Here is a 23,854-nt window from a genome sequence, read left to right as displayed (position 1 = left end):
ACATTGCTTCGTTTACACCGTATCCTTTATCATCCCACAGCAAACGTAGTTGAAAGCAGATGGGTTGTAGTGTTACATGCCATCTAGGCAAATGACATTTCCCACTCCCTATTTATGACAAGGAAAGATAATCGTGACAAAATAGTTAAGTAGTATTAAGTAGCAAATAAGTTGCAAAACACATACTGTGCACAATCATTTTGTTGGTCAGAGAGGTGTGTGGTTTGTGTAATCAGTAAGGCGCGATGGCAAATAAATGTCTTCATCTGCTGTGTACAGGGCCTTTTATGTTTTAATGGCATGGCTTGGCAGTGTCTTGACTGTCAAGTAGCAGACACCTTCTCTGTGAATGTAAACAGCAACAAATAAAGAGGAAGCTCAAAAATGAAATGTCACTTAGTACTTTCCAAGCCTTTAAGGTGGATGTTGCATTTAATTTATATTGTATCTGCTCCACGAAGTAATCATGATCTGTTCACCCACTGAAGCAAATACAAGACAGTCAGTGAAGGAATGTAGACATCAGTTCATTATTAGAGTAGATATCATTTTATCCTTCCACCAATAACAGCTGCAAAGGAGAAGAGTTGAAATCTTTCCAGGGCTACACATGGTTCTACGGAGATTTTGCTTTGCAGGACTTCCACATAAAGAAGCAAATTAATAGCAACTGAGTTACATTAAAGGTAAATTAACACACAATGCTTCAGTTGACAGATCAAATTTGAGTGTTCTGACTCAGCTTCAAAGACATAAAAAGAGGAGCAAGAACACTTCATTTTAGTTCCCAGTGATCAGAGCAATGGTGAGAAGGAAGAAGATAAGGAAGGTATGAAGCATAAAGTTTCAAGATTCTGTAGATTAGTAAGTGATAGATTGTGGTGTTGCCAAGAACTTCAGAAAATAAACAGACTAAGAAGATATAAGTGAACATATATAGCCATATTGCTAAAGCTATTTACAAAATTGTATGAACAAAGAGAACCAATATATTCTGGACAGATAATAAAATTTGAAAACAATCCATAGTTACACAATTGTTCCAACTAACAAATATGCCAGCTTAAAGCAAAATTGTGTTTTCCAAAAATAATGTTGACATGTGTATAAAAACATTTTTTTAACTACAACATAAATGATGTTTGGCAGATAGAGAGAAGTAGATTTTTTGGTGGATTCGGAGAAGGAAAATTTTGAATCCTTACATTAGCGGTGACACAGTGGTAGCTTAGCAGTGCTACAGGGGTTTTGCAGCACATCACAATGCAGTCTTCAAGTTGCTTGTGTTGAAGCATCAGTTTGCCAGGCGGTACAATATGTCGCGGTACATTGCATCATATGTGCAGTTGCATTGGCTACACAACCTGAGGGTGCAGTTCAACAAAGGGTGAGGTGTTAAAATTCAAATCTGTGAAACATTTTGTGAATACAGTATGACACTGTTTTTGTGTCTTTGGGTTAGTGTAAACTGTGTGAGGACACAATTTACCTATCTGAGTAGAATGTGAACAAAAGAAAAAGCTATATTTCTGTAATATGCCAGTACACATACAGAGCATGACCGCAGAGGCTCATGACTGGCTACAAGCCTTGATGCAGCAAATTAAGGATGTAAGCACCAAGATAGGGTTGACTAAGGAAGCATTAACTAATACAGTAGAAACAGTAGTAAGTGCCAAGTTAGAATCAACTAAGGAAGAATTAATTAATACCGTAGAAAGTAATTTAACAAATTTACAAAACACTCTGACAAAGTTACCTAAGGAGTTGATGGATGAAATAGATAACTGGTGTGATTAAGCTGAATAGGAAGTAAAAGAGAAGTTTCAAGAATTAGATGGCAAGATTAACAATGTAGTTCAGTTTGCTGTTAAAAAGTTCAAGCAGATTGAGGATCAAATCTCAGAGACAAAAGAAAAAGTACAAAGAATTTGGGGAAATAATTAGAACGCCTGAGGCTGTATCTGATTTGAAGGAATGGTCACATGAATTCGTAAATAATACAGTACAAGAAAAAGTAGAATTAACTAGCAGTAACACTCATTCTAAAGAAGATGTTGCAGAATTATTCCAAGGGGAATGGAATCCTGAAGTGGAGGAACATAGGACATTAGCTTTTGCTAGTAGAAGCTTAATGAAGCACGAAATGAATTACGCAGGTGCAGAGAAGAAACTGTTAGTGACTGTATGGAGTATATGAAAATTTCAAAACTGGTTAGGGGGTAATGTTTGATGGAAAGCCAGTTATCACATCAGTGACTGCAATAATTATATTTTTTATTTTTTATTTATTTGTTTTTGCGTTTAAGCTACACCGACAATTACATAATGAATTTAGTGATACAGATAAAACTAGACATGAAGGTAGATCATTATTTTGGTGATAAGTATATTAGTTGTAAAGAACTGTCATTACCTCAAACTGACAGAAAAATTGCAAGAGAGGGCACAGGAGAATCTGCATACACAGGCACAGAAAGGCTCAAGACCTTAAATGAGATAGGTGTTGCACCTAGCTTTCAAATTGACAAACTGGTATTATTTGGTGATTTTCATCATAGCTCAGACATGAAGAAGGAGATAAATGAATTGTCCCCTCGTTACAGGTGACCATTCAAAGTGCATGACATACCACATCTGGAAACAGTGTCCTTGGTAGACCCTGACATAGGACAAAATAAATGACAGTACAAAATAGATGCACTTAAATGATTTGACGCCTTAGGAGAGCTCACGTCCTTTGTGAATTTGGTGGATTGACAAGTACCAGCCATCCCAGTTAAATTGTTTCCATAGTAATACCTTCTGTTATCACGTCTTCCATAAAAATACTTGTAAGAAAACAAAATGGGATTGAGCTTGACATGAAAGTGGTCAGATAAGCTCCTACATCTATAACTGCTGTACACCTACTGTCTAGAGCTTGTTTTGTGAGTACTGAATTGCTATGTTAAGGTACTAGATGTTATATTAGTCCATAAACTTAACTTTACTCTTGATTAGATTAAATTCTGTATGAACATATGACAGTTAACATTTCCATGTCATTTATTTAATTGCATATTCCCATGTAAATGTAGTACATGAAAAGCTTAAGAATAGGATCAGTTTTACTTTATTCTCTTATGACAGTATTATGAATTGGAGGAGTGTATGCCACTACAAAATGTATAAAAAAGTGAAATAGAAATGACATTGTACTTTCAACAAACTGTGAATGTAGGAAAAAAGACTATTTAAGAATTATGAGTAAAATGTTTTCAATGTTGTACATTTTACAATATTGAATAAAGAAGAATACATGTGGTTGGGTTTAAGGGGAGGTCAGTCAGGGGTAGTGAGATATAACCTCTGTAAAGTATTGACACATGAACAGACCAACTTTAATGATTATAGTAACATTTTAATGATGATGTACGTGAAAATACTTCCCTTTCTTTGCATTTCACAGGTATTTATTAGTATCATTTTTTGGGTTTTCTGCAATGGTGAAGCCATGGCAAAACTGTTCTGTTGGAAATACCATGGTGAAGAACCCCAGCAGTCAGGGTACTTGGTGAGGGTGTAAGGGAATTACCAAATCTATCCTTCCTCTGTCCAAATGCAAAGTTCCTATTGCAGTATCCCATCTCTTTACAGTGCACATAATTGAAGTTACAATCTACGACACTAGGTTTGCACTGGAGAGTGTTTCATGTATGATGATGACAATAGACTGACAGAATTTTATGGAGTGTTGATTAGATGACACCACTTGTTGTAAGGGAGGAGAGTCAATGGAAGAGGTAAAAGGCCAGGAAAATTTATGGCATCCTAACATGCCTAACAGAACAACAGATTGTATGCTAAAGAGTCAACAAGCTAATGAGAAGGTGCGTTAACTTCTCTTCCACAACAAGTGTGTGCTGCAGGATAGGAGTGACAATGTTACCTATCTTCGCGACGAAGAATTTGATAGAAAAGAAGATGAGGTGCTAATGTTCTTCTGTAGTTCATGTCATATAGGATGGCACGGAGCGATAGGTAATTGCGGAGGGGATGAGGTCTCCGCATGTGTGGCGGCAGAGAGTGGGCAGATCAAGTTCATGTTGCTGAACTGCATTGCTGTGGACAACAATCAGACTCATTTGCCTTTGGTACATCATATTATATATTCAAATCTATGAGGGAATAATACATTTTAAAACCAATTTCAGCCAGTCGTCTACATGAGAGAAATCTTAACTTCACCTCTTGAGGTTGTGTCTATTGCTCCACAAGGATCATCTGTGTGATCTCAGAACAGCTGATGCAGCTATGTGAAGACATCAAGTGCAATTTTTCTCACAATAACAAGATCATCAAAAACGGTTGCAATAACTGCCAAGTATTGCGGTTTGGGCCATATTATAAGTAAAAATGTAATTCACAACAAAATTAACTTTAAACTTGAATAGAAATCTTTATATTTGTTTGACGACTGCTTCTGCTTCATGTATTTTTTGTTTTGTTTTTTAAATGTGTGTAATGCACATATATGGGTGTGTTTCACTGCAGTTCAAAGTAAATCACTATGTATAAAAAAGAATTATTGGTAGCAAAGACTAGTGAAAAAGACTATTGTGTAAATTGTCAGTATGTTATCATATTTTTCGGTGTCAACAGGCATTATGTGTTTAAGCTAATTCGTTTGACATTACCGTGGGAGAATGCATATATGATCCATTCAATAAGCAAATGATTAACCATCTTCTGTGAATACCTCAACGGAATGCTGACCGATAGTGTCAAAAATCACAGATAACATGACAGGGACCCTCCCTTTCATATCTCGAGAGGTAATCCTTCCTTTCATTTTAAGGCATTTTCCAGTTTGTGCCATGAAAATTACAGTGATTTATTTGTTGAAATATTCTAGTTATTGATGAATTTAGCTGGCCACATTCTCATGAGTAATTAGGGCCTCATTGGGCAATGTATTGAACATTATAGTCTGAACACCTCATAGGCTACATATTCGTAATCAGTTAAAGCTAGAACGTCCTCATGTACTGTGTATGGAATTGATACATTGACAGAAACATTTTTAAGTCATGAGTCTTTAAAACCAATGAAGATTATTACTTTACTTTTTACTTTTTTTGAAAGAGTTCATCATAATGCCATCTGCTATCTTAGTCTATGTCCGAACAATCTGGTTGTAAATTTAGGATGATAGGCTGAAGGCTTTTATCCATATATAACTTGTGAGCCCACTCACATGCAAGAAAGTCAAATTTGTACATTCTGTTGTACAGGAGTTCAGCACGAATGTGGCTTATATTTCTGGAATATTTGTGTTTTTCAGCCAGAGCACAATATCCCCTTTCCTGGTGCTCATACTTGGTCTTTTCTCTGTAACAGCTGAACGATAACTGACATGGTAAGCACAATCACCTTTGAAACAACGTATGGCAAGAATTGTGCAGTGAACCAATTCTTGAAAGTAACAGCATTCATTTTCAAATGGTAGTCAGTACAGTTTATCTTACACCTAAGTACAAGTTTACGCTCAGAAACCAAATCAGAAGAAGAGCCAGCATGCAGAATAAGTATTCCAGAACCTTTCATATGGGAACTTTAAAACCGCCAGTGCCACCTCTCATTTTCCAGCAGGTAGTGGAATGATTCTGATTCACCCATGTTTCATCAAGGTAATACTCTATAGAACTATCTCTTCCTCCTGTATCATGCATCTTTATAAGAAATGTGGTTCATGCTGCTTCTATGTCACTTCTTTCAATTACAAACTCTCCTCTAAACATTTTTGAAACCAATGCCTTCTAAATTCTTTGTATTGATGAAGCCAATTTGTTCAGGCATAATTGTAACAAGTTTTTGTGATGTCAAATATTCGGTTCTAATATACATTGGAAACATGGAGCACTTTAAAATATCATTATCAAAACCATCTATTTCTGTTACAGGTATCTTGCGATTTTGATGCTTTCCAGATGACACGAAAACAAATTTTCGTGAGGTTTCTGCAGCTACGACACTTTTGTTTACTATTCTCTGTGCAGTTATCTTGCTGACACATGCTTCTGCATTATGTTCTTGAGTCTTCAAAATGTCAAAAATAGAAGTCTTACTGTCAGTGTCACATTTGGAAAAGTTATAGCCTAAATAAGGGGCATAAACCTCCATGTCTGCATGTGAAGCATCTACATGATTATTCTGCAATTCACAATTAAGCGCTTGGAAGAACATTCATTGAACCACCTTCAAACTGTTTCTCTACTATTCCACATTCAACCACCATGTAGGAAACATGAACACTGTAATCTTTTCATGCAAGCTCTAATACCTCTTATTTTATTATGATGATCATTAATCCATATGTTGGTGGGCGCCAAAAATTGACGACTGAAATTTCATGAGAAGATCATGCCACAACTCAAAATGTCTTTGTTTTGATGACTGCCACCCCAATTTGCATATCATATCCATTGTAGTTTCTCTCCATTCCACAATAGTAGAAAACGAACTGCCCTTTTTTGAACTTTATCTGCTGTGGATCCCACACCGGATAGCAGTATTCCAGAAGAGGGTGGAAAAGTGCAGTGTAAGTAGTCTCTTTAGTAGACCTATTCAATTTTCTAAGTGTTCTACCAATAAATCGGCATCTTGGCTTGCTTTCCATATATTATCCATGTGATCATTGCAGTTCAAGTTATTTGTAATTGTGATCCCTAAGTATTTAGTCGAATTTACAGCCTTTTGAGTTGTGTGTTTTATCCTGTAAACAAAAATTTAACAGATTCCTTTTAGTACTCATGTGAATGAATTCAGACTTTGCATTATATAGAGTCAATTGTCAATTTTCTCACCACACAGATATCTTACCCAAATCATATTGTAATTTGTTTTTATCATCTTATGACTTCCTAAGATGGTAAATCACAGCATCATCTGCAAACAGTCAAAGAGGACTGCTCAGATTGTATCCTAAATCGTTTATTAAATCGGGAACATTAGGAAGGCCTACAACACATTCTTGCAGACACCAGATATCACTTCTGTTTTACTCACTGATTTTCCATCAACTATTATGTACTGTGAGTTTTCTGACCGGAAAACACAAACCCAGTCTCACAACTAAGACGATACTCCACAGTCATGCAATTTAATTAAAGTTGCTTGTGATTACCTCATGTTTATTGCTGTCACTTGATATATTTGTTTGGAAATCAGACTAAAACTTTTACAGATAAACATTCACAGCTCTACTGCTACAAGAAAGTAACATCTACATCTGAATGAATAATTTGGTCACTTTGTGAATGAAACTGCATTGTCACTAAATACAACAACTGTGCAGCATGCGAGAGAGAGATTCTCACAGTCTAGTTTCTAATTCGCATTTAGCCACTCAGGGAGAGAATCAGTCTTATGCCTCCTAGTAGTTAATAATGGTGGGGGAGGTACAGAGCAGCTGAAAATAGGTCCACCTTCGTACGAGATGCAAACAGTAGTATATTATAAACAAGTACATTGAATATACTCAGACTGTCAAGTGTTGTCTAAATCTAGCAGACATAATAGAGTGAAACATAAGAAAATATTTGTCAATAAGCAGAAGCAGAATACATAGGGATGTATGTGGTGGTGTTATACACATTATAAACAAGAGTAATAAGTAAAAAAAGAAGCCAGAAAGTAGTAAAACACAGAGGTAGAGAGTAATCAGATAAAGTCAGCATGATCATGGAGATACTTCTCAAAGTGAATAAAGATTGTAGAAAAGGGACAGTAGCTGTGTTTACTAATGAAGTTAAGATGGGGCGTACCCAAAAAATTGCAAAATAGATTTCGGAGAAGAAAAGTACACAGGGATCCATTGGAGGAATGGCCTATGTCTTGATCAGGTGAATCCATTTAAGGAATGCCCTGTACGAATTTATGTAGGTATGATAGGCATAAAGATAGGTGAATCCATGGAAGGTATGGTCTATATCATGGTCAGGTAAAACCATTGGGGGGGATGACCTGTATCATATTTTTTTATGTGTGAAGGGAAAGGGGGACATCTGCATCTACACTGTTATAAATGTTTCACACAGTGCCTGTTCTTAGAATGCATGTAAGTATAATTACTACAATAGTATGAAGTTGTATAGTGACTGCTGGTCATACTATGGATGTTTTCTTCAAATTAGTTATAAAATTGAATAGACTTACCATATGGCTAAGATGAAGAATGGTTTGGATAAACTTCCCTGAGAGCCAAGATGAAGGTCGGTTTGGAACAGATATATTCACACAAGTTGACAAGAGCATGTACTGAAATTTGACTTTAGGGAGCATGTAGTAGATTCCTCAGGTAAGAACAACATAAGAAAGTGTTGGAAAGCATGTTCAAACACATATGTGTATACATACACACAAATAAAAAAAGAAGGTAATTCTCAAGTAATAGATTAATGAAAAGAAGTCTAAATGGTGTACTACATTAAAGACAATACAGTAGCTAATAGCAGAGATACAGAAACCACAAGAATGTGTTTTAACCATTTTTCTTTATTTAAATCGTGTTGATAAAATCCATGTACCTATCTATATAGAAAGAATGGTCATTACATAACTGCAAATGGATGGGACTGTAGAAGTCCTGTACCTTGTTATTAGAGGTGGAATATTTTCTCTTTAAAAAAAGGTCAGTTAGCATTAAGTAATTATGTGTTTTATAAATTTGTAACAAGCAGAGTACATTTTTAATTTACATGGAGCAATCTATAGTGTTACATGCCATTTAGGCAAATGACATTTGCTGCTCCCTCTTTATGATGAAGAAAGATGATCTTGACAAAATAATAAAGGTAGATTAGGCAGGGAATTAAGTCACAAAACATTTTGGTTCTTGTTTATGCAAAGTTGAACGGAGTTTTTGTGGTTAAAGTAATAGGCAAGGTGGGGAATAAATGTCTTCACCTGGTGTGTGTGGGACCTTTTTATGTTTTGATGTCATGGCTTGGCATTGTCTTGAGGAGCAGACACCCTCTCCATGAATGTAAACAGCAATGAACAAAGGAGGCTCTAAAATTAAATGTCACTTACTTCTTGTTGAGCCTTTAAAGCGGGTGTTTTATGGAATTGAATTGTATCTGCTCCATGTTATGAAGTAATCATGATCTGTGCACTCACTGAAACATGTACAAGACAGTTAATGAGGAAATGTCAGTTTGTAATTAGATTAGGAAAAGCAAAACTGGCATTCTATGAATTGGAGCATGGAATATCAGATCCCTTAATCAGGTAGGTAGGCTAGAAAATTTAGAAAGAGAAATGGATAGGTTAAAATTAGATATAGTGGGAACTAATGAAGTTTGAGGGCAGGAGCAACAAATCTTCTGGTAAGGGAAATACAGGGTTATAAATATAAAATCAAATAGCGGTAATGCAAGACTAGGTTTAATAATGAATAAAAAAATAGGAGCACACAGAAGCTACTACAAACAGCATATTGAACACATTATTATAGCCAAGATAGACACAAAGCCCACACCTACCACACTAATACAAGTTTATACGCCAACTATCTCCGCAGATGATGAAGAGACTGAAGAAATGTATGATGAGATAAAAGAAATGTATGATGAGATAAAAGAAATTATTCAGATAGTGAAGGGAGATGAAAATTTAATAGTGAAGACGGACTGGAATTCAGTAGTAGGAAAAGGAAGAGAAGGAAAAGTAGTAGGTGAATACAGAATGGGGGTAAGGAATGAATGAGGAAGCCACCTGGGAGAATTTTGCACAGAGCATAGCTAACAATTTGTTTAAGAAACATGAAAGAGGGTTGTATGTGTGGAAGAGGACTGGAGGGACTGCAAGGTTTCAAATAGTTTATATAATGGTAAGACAGAGACTTAGGAACCAGATTTTAAAAAGGTAAGACATTTGCATGGACAGATATGAACTCTGACCACAATCTGTTGGTTTTGTAGATTAAAACTGAAGAAACTGCAAAGAAGTGGAAATTTAAGGAGATGGGACCTGGATAAACTGACAGAACCAGAGGTTGTAGAGAGTTTCAGAGAGAGCATTAGGGGATGATGGACAAGAATGGGGGAAAGAAATACAGTAGAAGAAGAATGGGTAGCTTTGAAAGATGAAATAGTGAAGGCAGCAGAGCATCAAGCAGGTAAAAAGATGAGGGTTAGTAGAAATCCTTGGCTAACTGAAGAGATATTGAATTTAATTGATGAAAGGAGAAAATATAAAAATGCAGTAAATGAAGCAGGCAAAAAGGAATAGAAACGTCTCAAAAATGAGATCAACAGGAAGTGCAAAATGGCTAAGCAGGGATGGCTAGAGGACAAATGTAAGGAAGTAGAGGCTTATCTCACGAGGGGTAAGATAGATACTGCCTACAGGAAAATTAAAGAGACCTTTGAAGAAAGGAGAATTACTTGTATGAATATCAAGAGTTCATTTGGAAAACCAGTTCTAAGCGAAGAAGGGGAATTAGAAAGGTGGAAGGAGTATACAGAAGGTCTATACAAGGGCAATGTACTTTAGGGCAATATTATGGAAATGGAAGAGGACGTAGATGACGATGAAGTGTGAGACAGAATAATGTGTGAAGAATTTGACAGAGCACTTAAAAGACCTAAGTCAAAACAAGGACTAGACAACATTGCATTAGAACTACTGATAGACTTGACAAAACTCTACCATCTACCATTGATAGGCCTACTTATCAACTTCTATATTTTCAATAAATACTACGTCTACGTGTACTACTTACATTCCACTATCCTTCAGTTCATCAGAGTATTTATTACACTGACATTTCTTAACGATAAACATGACTAATTCCTCTCCTACTTTCATTTTCTTTCTTTGCTCATGCCTCTTTCTTATTTATCCATTACTCATTACTACTTTATAGTTGTTCGTTATGTAGCATTTTCATTCCATAAACTTAATATGCTTTTGTCTCTTCTTGTGCATGAGTTTATTGTGCCTATTATAATTTCTATTTAGAACTGTCACTGTTCTTTGTTTATGTGCACCTCTTTTGATGTACATTCGATGTAGAACCATCATAGCTTCCTATTTATGAGCGCATATTTCCATATGTACACACATTTCCTCTACAACACTTGGCGGTTCTCACATTGTGACAGGCTTTGTCTTATGTAATTTAATGTTTGTGTAGAAGTGTATATTTGTGTATATGTGGATGTGTGTTCATGTAGTCAGATTTTTCGGCATTCTTATCTAAAGATAAGTTTTAGGTTTCTAGTAAACATGGAAATAAGGAAAGAATTCAGTGATAGAAGTTTGTGAATATGAAAACAGAGGAAAAAATAGACAGGTCCTCAAATGAGAAGTAAGAAAAGAAAAAAATAGATGTGGATGCTAGGATCGAAGAAGAGAAAGCAGATAGCCCCAAAGATAAGAAACCCTCCCAACCATCCTTTCCTAGGATCTCTACCCCTCAGGTACTTGAGTGAGATGCCAGAGGAGGTCTGGTGTTAAATCATCCCCTACAGGACAGACTTGTCCCACTTTCACCCTTTGAGGTCCCCAAAGGAAATCCTAACAACTCTATGGAAATGGCAAATGATGAAAAATCAGGCACACTTGTTTGTGAAGGTTGTTTGAAAGGTGTGATGTGTGTTTTGTGTTGGTCATGATTTATGTGTTCTTGTAAATCATGCTTTTAGCTACTATACCCACCCCTTTCAAAATTTATACAAACCCTCTTATCTGTATCACATCTCATAAAAAGTATGAAATACTCTATACAAAATAGAAAATCTATACACTAAGGTATAACACTTGTTCAGCTAGTCACGTCATATTTTCCACAAATTCAGTTTATTTCGTCTAGATATGACTATTTATCTGTGATTCTCTTAGGTTGTTCTCTATTTTATAGTCGTATCTGGTTTTCTAAGCAGTAAGATTACAGGATAGTCCTAGATTCTAAAGGAATTCGGTGCAGGGAAACTACTTTGGAAGAAACACTGAAAAAAACTCGGAATCTGACGGTCATTACTCCGCCCGTTAACTCAGAATGTTAACGTCCCTGGGGGATATTCAATTTTACAGTAAGTGGTATTTATTCTGTATTGATTTAAAAAATGCATTTGAGATGAGTGATACCTCACTCCCCGAATCTGTAAATATGTTAACCTCGGAAGTTTCCACTGTCCCTTCTATTATAGGGTGTGGCTTATTAGTAGCTAAGCTTGGTTTATCAAGCAACAACCATTCCTTTGTGGGTATTTTGTGTGTAAAGTTAACATACTTATATGGAATAAGGCCTCCTAATGTATCTCCTTGACCTGGGCCCTGGCCCTGGATCCAGATCGAACAATGTTTTCCTCATTACTGCTAATTATGGGTTGGTTACCAAAATGAGATCCTACATTCCCATTCTGCTACTGGATCTAAATTTGAAAGTGGATTTTTTTTTTATATAAAATTTTCATTACAAATTTTCTTACTGTCCTGGCATACTTTTCCTAAGTTTGCCTCATGCTTTTTAAAATTATTTCCACTATTTCCTTTATAGTTCGCACTTTCACTTTGGTGTAAAGTTTCGTTGTGGTCCTTATTTATTGCGTCAGGTGCATCAAGAAAAGACAACTCTTCTGTCGTTTTCCAACCACTACATAAGATGTCTTTTCTCGCATAGATTGGCAATCGTCTAGTTAAAATATGTACTAATCCTCCTCCTTTTATTGGTTTATCTAAATACTTTGCTGCTGTTAAATGCCAATTGGAATATTTCCTTATAGTACCCCAAGTATTATTATAATATTTTGGGTCCCATAGATCTGATATTAACTTTTCCTTAGCACTGGTAGACCAGTACTTCTCTTTAAATTTATTTTGACAGTCTCCCCAAGAGGAAAAATTCTCAATATTTACTTTCCCCATTCTGAGGCTTCCCCTAGTAGGTATCCCAAATCAAATTCAATCTTCTTGGAATCTTCCCAATTTTTTGGTAAAGCTTGGTTAAATCTTTTTAAGAAATGGGTCAGATGTACATCTCCATCCGGGTTAAATTTAGGGCATTGTCTAGATAACCCTGAATTAGCTCCCCATTGCAAATCAGTCACGGCTTCACTAGTTATTACAACATTAGGTGAACTTACCCTTTTTTCTACTTTATCTTAGATAAGCTTAAATTCTCTCTACAGGTCGTCCATAGCCTTCCTGTTTTCACTAGGTCGGATGAAGGAATAGACGATATGTTTCTGGATGTTATTCTCTCGGTAACCATTCTATCTATAATTTCTCTAAATTGCTCCTCCAAACTAATTACATTTATACTATCAGAGTTAGCTATTTTCTCTTAGAAATTTCTTTCTTCATTATCTACTCGTGTATTGACACCTGTAATTTGTGATTGAATGAATTCACTCTGCTTATCTACACTCTCATTCAAATTATTCAACCCCTGCCTTACATCATTATACTTAACATTGCACACATTTTCAAAAGAGCCTAACTTTTCAGTTAGTTTGGATTCTACATTATTACATTTGCTGTCAATGGTAAGTTCTCACCTTTTCGATAAATTTCGAAAAGTGTTACTCTGTTTCTGACTAAGATCAGTAAATATATGATTTATGTGAGTGGTCAAAGAATTTGTCAACTTGTTCTTTAAATCTACTTTTAAATTCTCTACTTTATTACTTATAGCGTTGAACTCAGTCTTGAAAGTACCCATGCCTTCGCATAGATAACTAAATTCTTTGCTTTGACAGTCAACTTTGGCATTTAACAAACCTAAATTTGTCATTTGAATATTTAGAGTTTCACTCTGAGCATTTAAAGCTTCACTCTGTGTATTTAATTGAGAATTTACAAAGTCTAATTCTTTAAATTAGAGTCGCAATCTGAGCATTTAATTGAGAATTTAATAAGTTTAGCTTAAGACTCTGAGCTTTGATTAAATTTATCAACTCAGCCCAGTCAGGCAATTCTTTGCTAATTTTCATGGCCATAGCTGGGTCTTAAGTTTCCCCAACCTGTTGTATATTTTCCGTACTATTATATGTCTTAGCTCTTGTAAACATTTAAAACTAACTATAAATATGGTAATTACACAGTAAAAGTGCACTCAACAGTATCTTCTACAATTTCATACTAAAGTAATCAAGTTTTGTTTCATGCTGACCTGGCGTAGAATTTGCGTTGCATAGGTGAGCTGATGTGGAGGCAGGTCAGCACCAGTGAATAGGAGCTGGTGCCGGCGGCGTCGGATGTTTGTTGGTTTCCGCATCTGTGTCCCCACGATGTGTGTAAGAGCTGTACATTCCTCGCACTGGATCTTCTTGGTTGAAGCATTCTATGTGTGCTTCTTCATAGACAAATATGTCGAAATCTTATTTGCTGTTTCTATTGTTGTGAATTTTTCATTTCTTCACTGTTTTTCCATTTGAATTTTGCTCCATTGTGTACTTGAACATTTTCCAGTTTCCCAGAGTAATTCCCTCGTCTTACTATGTTTGGTTGCTGTGACAACACGTAACAGCTTCTTTTTGACTTAAAAAATTCCTGTTTTCTTGGTACTTTCACACAAGTCGCCACGTTCTAACGTTTCTGACTTAACAATAAAACTCTAACTTTCAACATAAATATGTAACTTCTGGTAAGTCCCTCATACAGCTGAACATCAGAAACAAATTAAATTTCAGTTAAAAAAAGTTGGCTTTGATACCATAACTTTTCTTAACATAAACCCGAAAATAAGTCTTGCCTATAGCAAGGTTAAGTGAAGAGTTTCAAGATTTCTTTTTCAGCTGTCTTTGTTTTGATAACAGTAGTCAATGACCCAATAATCACAGAGCTGTATGTAATCTCCATGGTTCTTCCTTACACATTCACTGAAACATCTATGGATTGCTCGATACTTGTCGGTGCCATTCGTCCGCCATGTCTACTTTTTTCCCGCGATTGATTTTAAACCTACACACACAAACATGTGATGCACAGTAGATATCATTCTACCTTCCCACACTCATATCCAGAATATTGTGTGTTCAAGATGGTAGAAGGCTGAGTGGTTCAAGAGTTTACACAGAAATTATCGAATCACTACACATGCAGGTCACCAAAGTGGCAATAGTTGAAATAACTGAAAGTATTATTATTATTATTATTGACTTTTTTTTTCTCAGACTTAAGTCTGGTTAAAAATGGAACGTGATGCGGACCTCGGTCAAGCGTGACTTCCTTGTAACTGTATGGTATATGTTATATTGCATTTAGGAACTTTCGGGTAATTGAACATGTATCAATAATTACAGATTTTTGTAGTTGTATATATATGTTTGGATGTAGCTGTATTGCATTGATGTACTGGTGAATATTGTGAGGTATGACTCCTGTAGTTGATAGTATAATTGGGATAATGTCAATTTTATCCTGATGCCACATGTCCTTGACTTCCTCAGCCAGTTGGATGTATTTTTCAATTTTTTCTCCTGTTTTCTTCTGTATATTTGTTGTGTTGGGTATGGATATTTCAATTAGTTGTGTTAATTTCTTCTTTTTATTGGTGAGTATGATGTCAGGTTTGTTATGTGGTGTTGTTTTATCTGTTATAATCGTTCTGTTCCAGTATAATTTGTATTCATCATTCTCCAGTACATTTTGTGGTGTGTACTTGTATGTGGGAACGTGTTGTTTTATTAGTTTATGTTTTATGGCAAGTTGTTGATGTATTATTTTTGCTACATTGTCATGTCTTCTGGGGTATTCTGTATTTGCTAGTATTGTACATCCGCTTGTGATGTGATCTACTGTTTCTATTTGTTGTTTGCAAAGTCTGCATTTATCTGTTGTGGTATTGGGATCTTTAATAATATGCTTGCTGTAATATCTGGTGTTTATTGTTTGATCCTGTATTGCGATCATGAATCCTTCCGTCTCACTGTATATATTGCCGTTTCTTAGCCATGTGTTGGATGTGTCTTGATCTATGTGTGGCTGTGTTAGATGATACGGGTGCTTGCCGTGTAGTGTTTTCTTTTTCCAATTTACTTTCTTTGTATCTGTTGATGTTATGTGATCTAAAGGGTTGTAGAAGTGGTTATGAAATTGCAGTGGTGTAGCTGATGTATTTATATGAGTGATTGCTTTGTGTATTTTGCTAGTTTCTGCTCATTCTAGAAAGAATTTTCTTAAATTGTCTACCTGTCCATAATGTAGGTTTTTTATATCTATAAATCCCCTTCCACCTTCCTTTCTGCTTAATGTGAATCTTTCTGTTGCTGAATGTATGTGATGTATTCTATATTTGTGGCATTGTGATCGTGTAAGTGTATTGAGTGCTTCTAGGTCTGTGTCACTCCATTTCACTACTCCAAATGAGTAGGTCAATACTGGTATAGCATAAGTATTTATAGCTTTAGTCTTGTTTCTTGCTGTCAATTCTGTTTTCAGTATTTTTGTTAGTCTTTGTCTATATTTTTCTTTTAGTTCTTCTTTAATATTTGTATTATCTATTCCTATTTTTTGTCTGTATCCTAGGTATTTATAGGCATCTGTTTTTTCCATCGCTTCTATGCAGTCGATGTGGTTATCCAATATGTAATCTTGTTTAGTGTGTTTGCCCTTGACTATGCTATTTTTCTTACATTTGTCTGTTCCAAAAGCCATATTTATATCATTGCTGAATACTTCTGTTATCTTTAGTAATTGGTTGAGTTGTTGATTTGTTGCTGCCAGTAGTTTTAGATCATCCATGTATAGCAAATGTGTGATTTTGTGTGGGTATGTTCCAGTAATATTGTATCCATAATTTGAATTATTTAGCATGTTGGATAGTGGGTTCAGAGCAAGACAGAACCAGAAAGGACTTAATGAGTCTCCTTGGTATATTCCACGCTTAATCTGTATTGGCTGTGATGTGATGTTATCTGAATTTGTTTGGATATTAAGTGTGGTTTTCCAGTTTTTCATTACTGTGTTTAGAAACTGTATCAATTTAGGATCTACTTTGTATATTTCCAATATCTGTAGTAACCATGAGTGGGGTACACAATCAAAGGCTTTTTGGTAATCAATGTATGCGTAGTGTAGGGACCTTTGTTTAGTTTTAGCTTGATATGTCACCTCTGTATCTATTATCAGTTGCTCTTTACATCCTCGTGCTCCTTTGCAGCAGCCTTTTTGTTCTTCATTTATAATTTTGTTCTGTGTTGTATGTGTCATTAATTTCTGTGTGATGACTGAAGTTAATATTTTGTATATTGTTGGTAGGCATGTTATGGGGCAATATTTAGCTGGGTTTGCTGTGTCTGCTTGATCTTTAGGTTTCAGATAGGTTATTCCATGTGCAAGTGTATCAGGGAATGTGTATGGGTCTGCAATGTAACTGTTAAATAACTTAGTTAGATGTGAATGTGTTGAGGTGAACTTCTTTAGCCAGTAATTTGCTATTTTATCATTTCCAGGGGCTTTCCAATTGTGTGTAGAATTAATTGCTCGGGTGACTTCATGTTGCAAAATTATCACTTCAGGCATTTGTGGTATCATATTGTATGTGTTTCTGCTTGTATCCACCGTGCATGCCTGTTATGTTGTACCGGGTTTGACCATATGCTGCTCCAGAAGTGTTCCATATCTGTTATGTTTGGTGGATTGTCTATTTTAATGTGTGTGTTATCCATTGTTTGGTAAAATCTCTTTTGGTTTGTGTTGAATGTTTGGTTTTGTTTCCTTCTATTTTCACTTTTTTTGTATCTTCTAAGTCGTTTGGCCAATGCTTGCAATTTCTGCTTTTTTTCGTCTAATTGCTCTATTGCTTCTTGTTGTGAGATTTTACCTAACCTTTTTCGTTTTTTGTCTGATATTTCATTTCTTATAAATTGTGTTAGCTGTCCGATGTCTTTTCTCAGTTTTTCTATTCTGATCTGTAACCTGTGTTGCCATGCTGGTTTTGTGGGTTTCTTCTGTGTGTTGGTTTGTTCTGATCTCTGCCTAGTGTGTATATTTAGTGTAGTGAGTGCTCCTATATAAACCAGTAGTTGTAACTCTTCCATAGTTGTGTTTTCATTTATTTTGTTGTGTATGATTGTGTTGATAGTTTTTATTGTTGTTTCGACTTGTGGGTTATTTGGCGGTCTATGCAAGAATGGTCTGATGTCTGTATTTGTGTCTTTGTATTCTATATATGTCAGCTGAAATTTCTCTTCTATATCTAACACGTGTCTCTCTTCGTTTTCTATTTGTGCTTGTTCTGGTGGCTGTCTTAAGATTTCGTTTTCCTCTGATTGTTTAATTGATGCGTGTTGATCTTTGTTTGTTTCCTCTGGGATGTTTGAGTCCATTACTGTGTTTTCTTCTTCTTCTGATTGCACATTATTTTGTTCCAGTATTTGTTGTACTTGTTGTTTGATGTTTTCTAATTCTGACTGGGGTATCCTGTTATTTTTGATTATTACACAGATCTGATCAGCTAGTCTTTGTTCTGTTAAAAATTTTAATTCCAGGTATCTGGTAATAAATGTTGTGTATACTTGTGATCTGTATCCAGTTGTGTTGGTTCCTAGGTTTGTTGCTTGGTAATAACAGAACATGAGGTGTCGATTAACTTCATCTGACCATCTCATCCTCTGTCTTTGTTTTCCTTCTAGGGTGGTTGCAGGAAGCATATCCTGCAAAACACCTCTATTCGGATTTAAATCATTTTCCAGTTGGCTAGCAGTGTCGTTACCATTGTGGGCGGGCATAGGGTTCAAGCGTCGTCCCCGACCATGACGGCGCTTGTCCGAGGCTTCTTTAGTTCTGTCCTGAACCAAGTAATCACACTAAAAGGGGGGTTAGCCCTATTAGTGGTTTGTTCTTTTCGTCGCCTTTTACGACTGGCAGAACATACCGGAGGCCTATTCTTTTCCCGGGCCTCCACGGGGTTTATTATTATTATTATTATTATTATTATTATTATTATTATCATTATCATCCTATGCTGCTTGGCTCAAAAGAGCAATGCAATGGGTAGGTGTGCCATATGTTGCACTGTCATACCTTATCCTTGGATAGAGCAGACAGTTCATTTTGTGGGAAGTCTCTGTGCATCATCATTCAAGTACCTTAAATGGAAGCTCAGCAGGGGACCACTTGCAACATGCTTTGCGATGATCATAATGTGAGTGTCAGTTATCTTCCTTGCACAGCCTGTGAGGATTCATAGAGCCCCAGTAGCGCTCAACATAATGATTTGGCACATATGTGCTCTGAATGTTGACTCAACTCTGAATATAGCCTCTTTTAAAAATTCCACATCATGGATTAATTCTGAGTTACAAAAAAAACTGTCTTCTCAGCCTTACACTCCACTGGAAGCTTTTGTACATGTGCTGGTGCTAATACAATGCTGTTGAGGGTTCAGACTGTGGCGTGACAAATCGTGCTGGAATGTGGATTTGGGGGTACTATAAGCACCTTTACATCTTTGTTTGAATTTCACAAAGATATGTTTTGCTGGCCACAAACCATCAGTCTCTCAAGATGATTGATTTACAAAACAAAATACGTCTCACAAGCTGCCTCTTTCTTTCCATAAACTTTTCATCATACAGTCGAGCTGCCTCCCTAGAAACTGTGTCACATATAAATAGACAAATATATTAGGTATTGTTCAGAAAATCCACATCAATCAAACAATTACACAGCAGGCTGTTACAGGAAAGTTCTGGCAACACGTACCAACAATTAAAAGCTTATTTGTTACTTCTGAAAGTTGGTACATATTATGGGCTACAGTTTCATACTGTAGAAGAAATTGGAGTGCATTCATATCCAGTTTAGTGTTGCCATTGGTTCACCACACCTTCCTTGCCCCACCTTAAGTGTTGACCCACCCCACACTGTCTGTCTGTGACTGCCATGCACCAACATTGCTCAGCTGGTACTGGAGAACTAGTTTTTATTTTACTTTAGAAAATATATTTTTGTAAAACATAAAGAACAGTGTGTTCTGTTGGCACCGAAAATTGCATCAAGCATGTGACAATATTTTTTTTTTTTGTGACAATATTTGTTTCAATAGGCTACATCTACAAATTGCAAAAACTGAAACTGCAAATATTTGTCTGAAAAGCTGAGAAGATGTGCCTGAAGACTAGTATGAAGGATATACATTATACATTTTACTTAAAGCTCTTGTGCTTTTTTCTTGTAAAAGTATACACAATCACACACACAATCACATAGACACCCAAGTTTGTGTGTGTGTGTGTGTGTGTGTGTGTGTGTGTGTGTGTGTGTGTACATTTTCACTAGAAAAACAGCAAGAGCATGAAAGTTAGTGTTGGCACTGTTTTCCCTGTTATGTGTTCCTATGCTCCACACATCAGTTGGCATAGGTGAGTGGTTGTCTTCCACTTATTTTATGTATTGGTCCTTGCACAAATTCCCATTATTGTTATTCCCTGGAGTATTGTTATTCTAGCACATGTAATTCTGAATTTGAAGTTGATAAGTATTGTCCTTATTTCTGATGAACATCTTTTATTATAAGAGCATCCTCCATTATCAAACTCACCGTGATGCTAATTTTATAATGAATTTGAACAATTTGTACATGGTGCATTTGGGACATTTGGTGAATGATCTCAGAAAATAAATGAAACATGAGTTACAAACGAAATATCTTTGCTGACCTTCAGAGTAATCACCATTAGCTTCTGACATTGGTTGTAAAGCTGTTGGGGACTCAGCAAATGTTTCTCATGGAAATGCTTGAACTACTTCTGTAATACATAGTTGAATATGTGCAATATCTACGTGCTCAACTTTTGTGCTTTTCGTACCAGCAGACTTCTTTGTGTTTCCCTCACTTAAATTAGCCCTGAAAGGCTTATTCTTCTCAGACTTTGTGCTTCAAGTTATTCCACAAGTATTATTTGCTGACAGTGTCCACAAACTTTACAAGCAATGTCAGAAGTGTGTTGTATCTAAAGGTAATGACTTTGAAGACTAGTAAAGGTATTTTGTTTGTAACTCTTGCTTCCTTTATTTTCTGAGACCATTCAGCGAACTTTTGCATCCTCTGTATTTTTCACCCTTCAAGTAACTTGATAAAGCAATTACATATATTTCCTTCTTCCACAACTGCATCACATAAGAGCCTTTGTCTGTTCTAGGAAGCAGCCGTGCAGCTTTCGATTCATTTTATCGGGGTTTATTATATGGATCAAATCAGGATCATCCTAAACCTAAATCATTCAAACTCACTCGACAGCAACTGTTTCCTGAGCGAGAAATTGTTTTTGAGTGGGTGTATGACAAAAAAAATAATGGAAGCTGGGTGCTCTGGATTGAAACAGTTGAGAAAGTTCAGCTTAGTCCAACAGCAAAGGTCAGCACAGTGTATTGTGGAACAGATGCATTTAATTGATTTATAAATTATGAATCATAAGAGCTTGAGAAGAAAATTCAAAAGCTAAACATAATAATTTAGTGTGCTCCTCATTTACTGTTAGTATGACATGTCTCCTCCTTCAAGATACTGTATTTTAGATTCTGTTAATCTCCTACTCTGAGAGTTAAACAGAATATTTGTGCACTCAGATCTTTATTCATATCTTTCAACAGCTGTTATTCCATGGCATGGCAGTTAACCTCTACTATCACTTTTAGTACAAGTAAAATTTCTTTCACATGAGTTTATGCTCCTTTTAATGAAATTTTGCAGCCGGGTGATATGATCATTGAAACAAGTGAAATGGCATGCCAGCTATTTTTCTTAAAGCTTTATTTGGCGAAAAAGCTACCAATGATGGTTGTTGGTCCAACAGGAACTGGAAAATCGGCAGTTATTTTAAATCATTTGGTAGCACTGCCAAAGGATAAGTTTTTGGCAAATGTTGTCAATTTCTCTGCAAGAACTACAGCAGGTCAGACACAGGATATTGTAATGTCAAAACTTGACAGGTATGTTCCTCACGTTTGTTTATTTACTTATTTATTTTTTCAATCATTAATGAAGTTCTCTCTGAACTTAGTATTATTTAAGTGTCAGTTTAATGCTTCAGAAATTAATTTGACTTAATACATCTTGTATCTGTGGAAATTCAGGAAATAGGTGACCATTCCTCATCCACATTAGCATGACTTCTTTATGTATTTAATGCTATACCATTTTGTATCAGTGATACTGGATCTGTGAGAAGGGAAACCATAAACGTAGAAGAAATACGTCGAAGGGCTATATGAGGGAAATGAATTTTAAGGCAAAATTACAGAAAAGAAAGAGGAAATATATGAAAATAAGGTGGCCAGTAGTATACTGTAAGAAGAATTTGGAAGAGCACTAAAAGACTTAAGTTGAACCGAGGTCCCTGGGTTTGATGACATTCTCTCAAAATTATTGAGACAGGAATTAGTTTAGAAAGTTTCAGAGCTTCAGGGAAAAAACCTGCCTGGAAAGGACCATCACAGAGGTGAATTAATGGTTCAGCAGTTTTGTGTACGCAATTTTTGTTGATGACAGGTGCTGGAATACCATAAATTCCAGCTTAATATGAATTTTTTAGCTCTCTGAGGGCTTTTGCAATATCATTTTCAGTGTCTTTGGTAATGAAAATTGACTCTGCACATGTGTGATATTTTTGGTTTGCTGGTTGGTAGTTTGTGTTAGGATTATTTTTGACCAATTTTTCAGCTATGCTTATAAAGAATTTGTTGAAAGAGTTTACCACAACATTGAATATATATATAGATATAGATTCATTGTTGAGTTTTATTTCTATGTTCGTGCATGTTGCTTTGATTTCCCCTCTATTCTTTTTTATAATATTCCACATTGTTTTCACTTTATTGTTGGATTTGTCAGTGTACTCATCATTTTGCATCCTTTTTGCCTGTCTTATCACTCTTCTTGGGATACATGTGTAGTTTTTATAGTATTCTGTTAGTTGGGGGGAGTCGATACTTTGTTTACATAACATGTGGAGTAATCCAAGTCTTGTTTCTCTTATTATTATTTATTCTTACTGGTTTTTGTGGAAAATCCTCTTCAAAGTGGTGGATCATTGTGCCAAGAAATATGTTGAATTTCATGTTGACATCATTGGCTGCATACATCTCTGTCCACTTTTCTTTACTAAGGAGAGCATTTAGCTTGTTAAAGTTATCTGGAGTGAAAAATCTTTGTAAAGTTTTAGGTGGGACTGGGTTTGAGGTTTCTTTGCTAACATCGACCTTTAGAATGACAGCCTGGTGGTCGCTGAATCCTGCAATGTATATGTCTAGTGTTGTGTTAAGTTTATTTCTATTTTGCAAAAATTTGAACGAGAGCTGTCTTGGGTGTGGGTGTTATTCTAATGGGCTCGTTTACAAGGCCATGCAGATCATAAGTTTTTGCAATGTTAATCAATGTCTCCCTGTTTCTGTTGTGGGTGAGAATGTATATGTTAAAGGCACCACATATAATTACATTCTATTTCCACTGACTTATTGTGGATAGAAACAAATGATTCAAATGGCTCTGAGCACTATGGGACTTAACTTCTGAGGTCATCAGTCCCCTAGAACTTAGAACTACTTAAACCTAACTAACCTAAGGACATCACACACATCCATGCCCGAGGCAGGATTCGAACCAGCGGCCGTAGCGGTCGCGCAGTTCCAAACTGCAGCACCTAGAACCGCTCGGCCACTCCAGCCGTCGATAGAAACAAGTCCATTTGTAACAGAAAATCATTAATACTATTGGAGGGGGGGTGGTAAATTGTACCTACAATTAGATTTAGATCTGTAAGCTTTAAGGCTGCACATTCAAAGATATTGTCTGTTCCTATTTCCTTTAGGGTAGGAAGTGGGCTATATTCAATATGCTGTCTTATGAAGATGGCGACCC

General features: G+C 36.0%; 1 protein-coding gene across 1 annotated transcript in view; it reads left to right on the top strand.

The window, feature by feature from the left end:
• LOC126163202 (dynein axonemal heavy chain 3) overlaps positions 1-23,854 on the top strand; it is a 1,221,238-nt gene that overhangs the window by 535,607 nt on the left and 661,777 nt on the right. Inside the window, exons 31-32 of the mRNA XM_049920156.1 lie at positions 21,138-21,352; positions 21,689-21,927. Coding sequence (XP_049776113.1) covers positions 21,138-21,352; positions 21,689-21,927 — 454 coding nt within the window. The remainder of the gene's footprint in view (positions 1-21,137; positions 21,353-21,688; positions 21,928-23,854) is intronic.

This window comes from Schistocerca cancellata, chromosome 2, assembly GCF_023864275.1.
Source record: "Schistocerca cancellata isolate TAMUIC-IGC-003103 chromosome 2, iqSchCanc2.1, whole genome shotgun sequence".
Taxonomy (NCBI): domain Eukaryota; kingdom Metazoa; phylum Arthropoda; class Insecta; order Orthoptera; family Acrididae; genus Schistocerca; species Schistocerca cancellata.
Note: the sequence above shows the minus strand (reverse complement) of the source record. Positions and strands in the feature narration are given on the sequence as shown.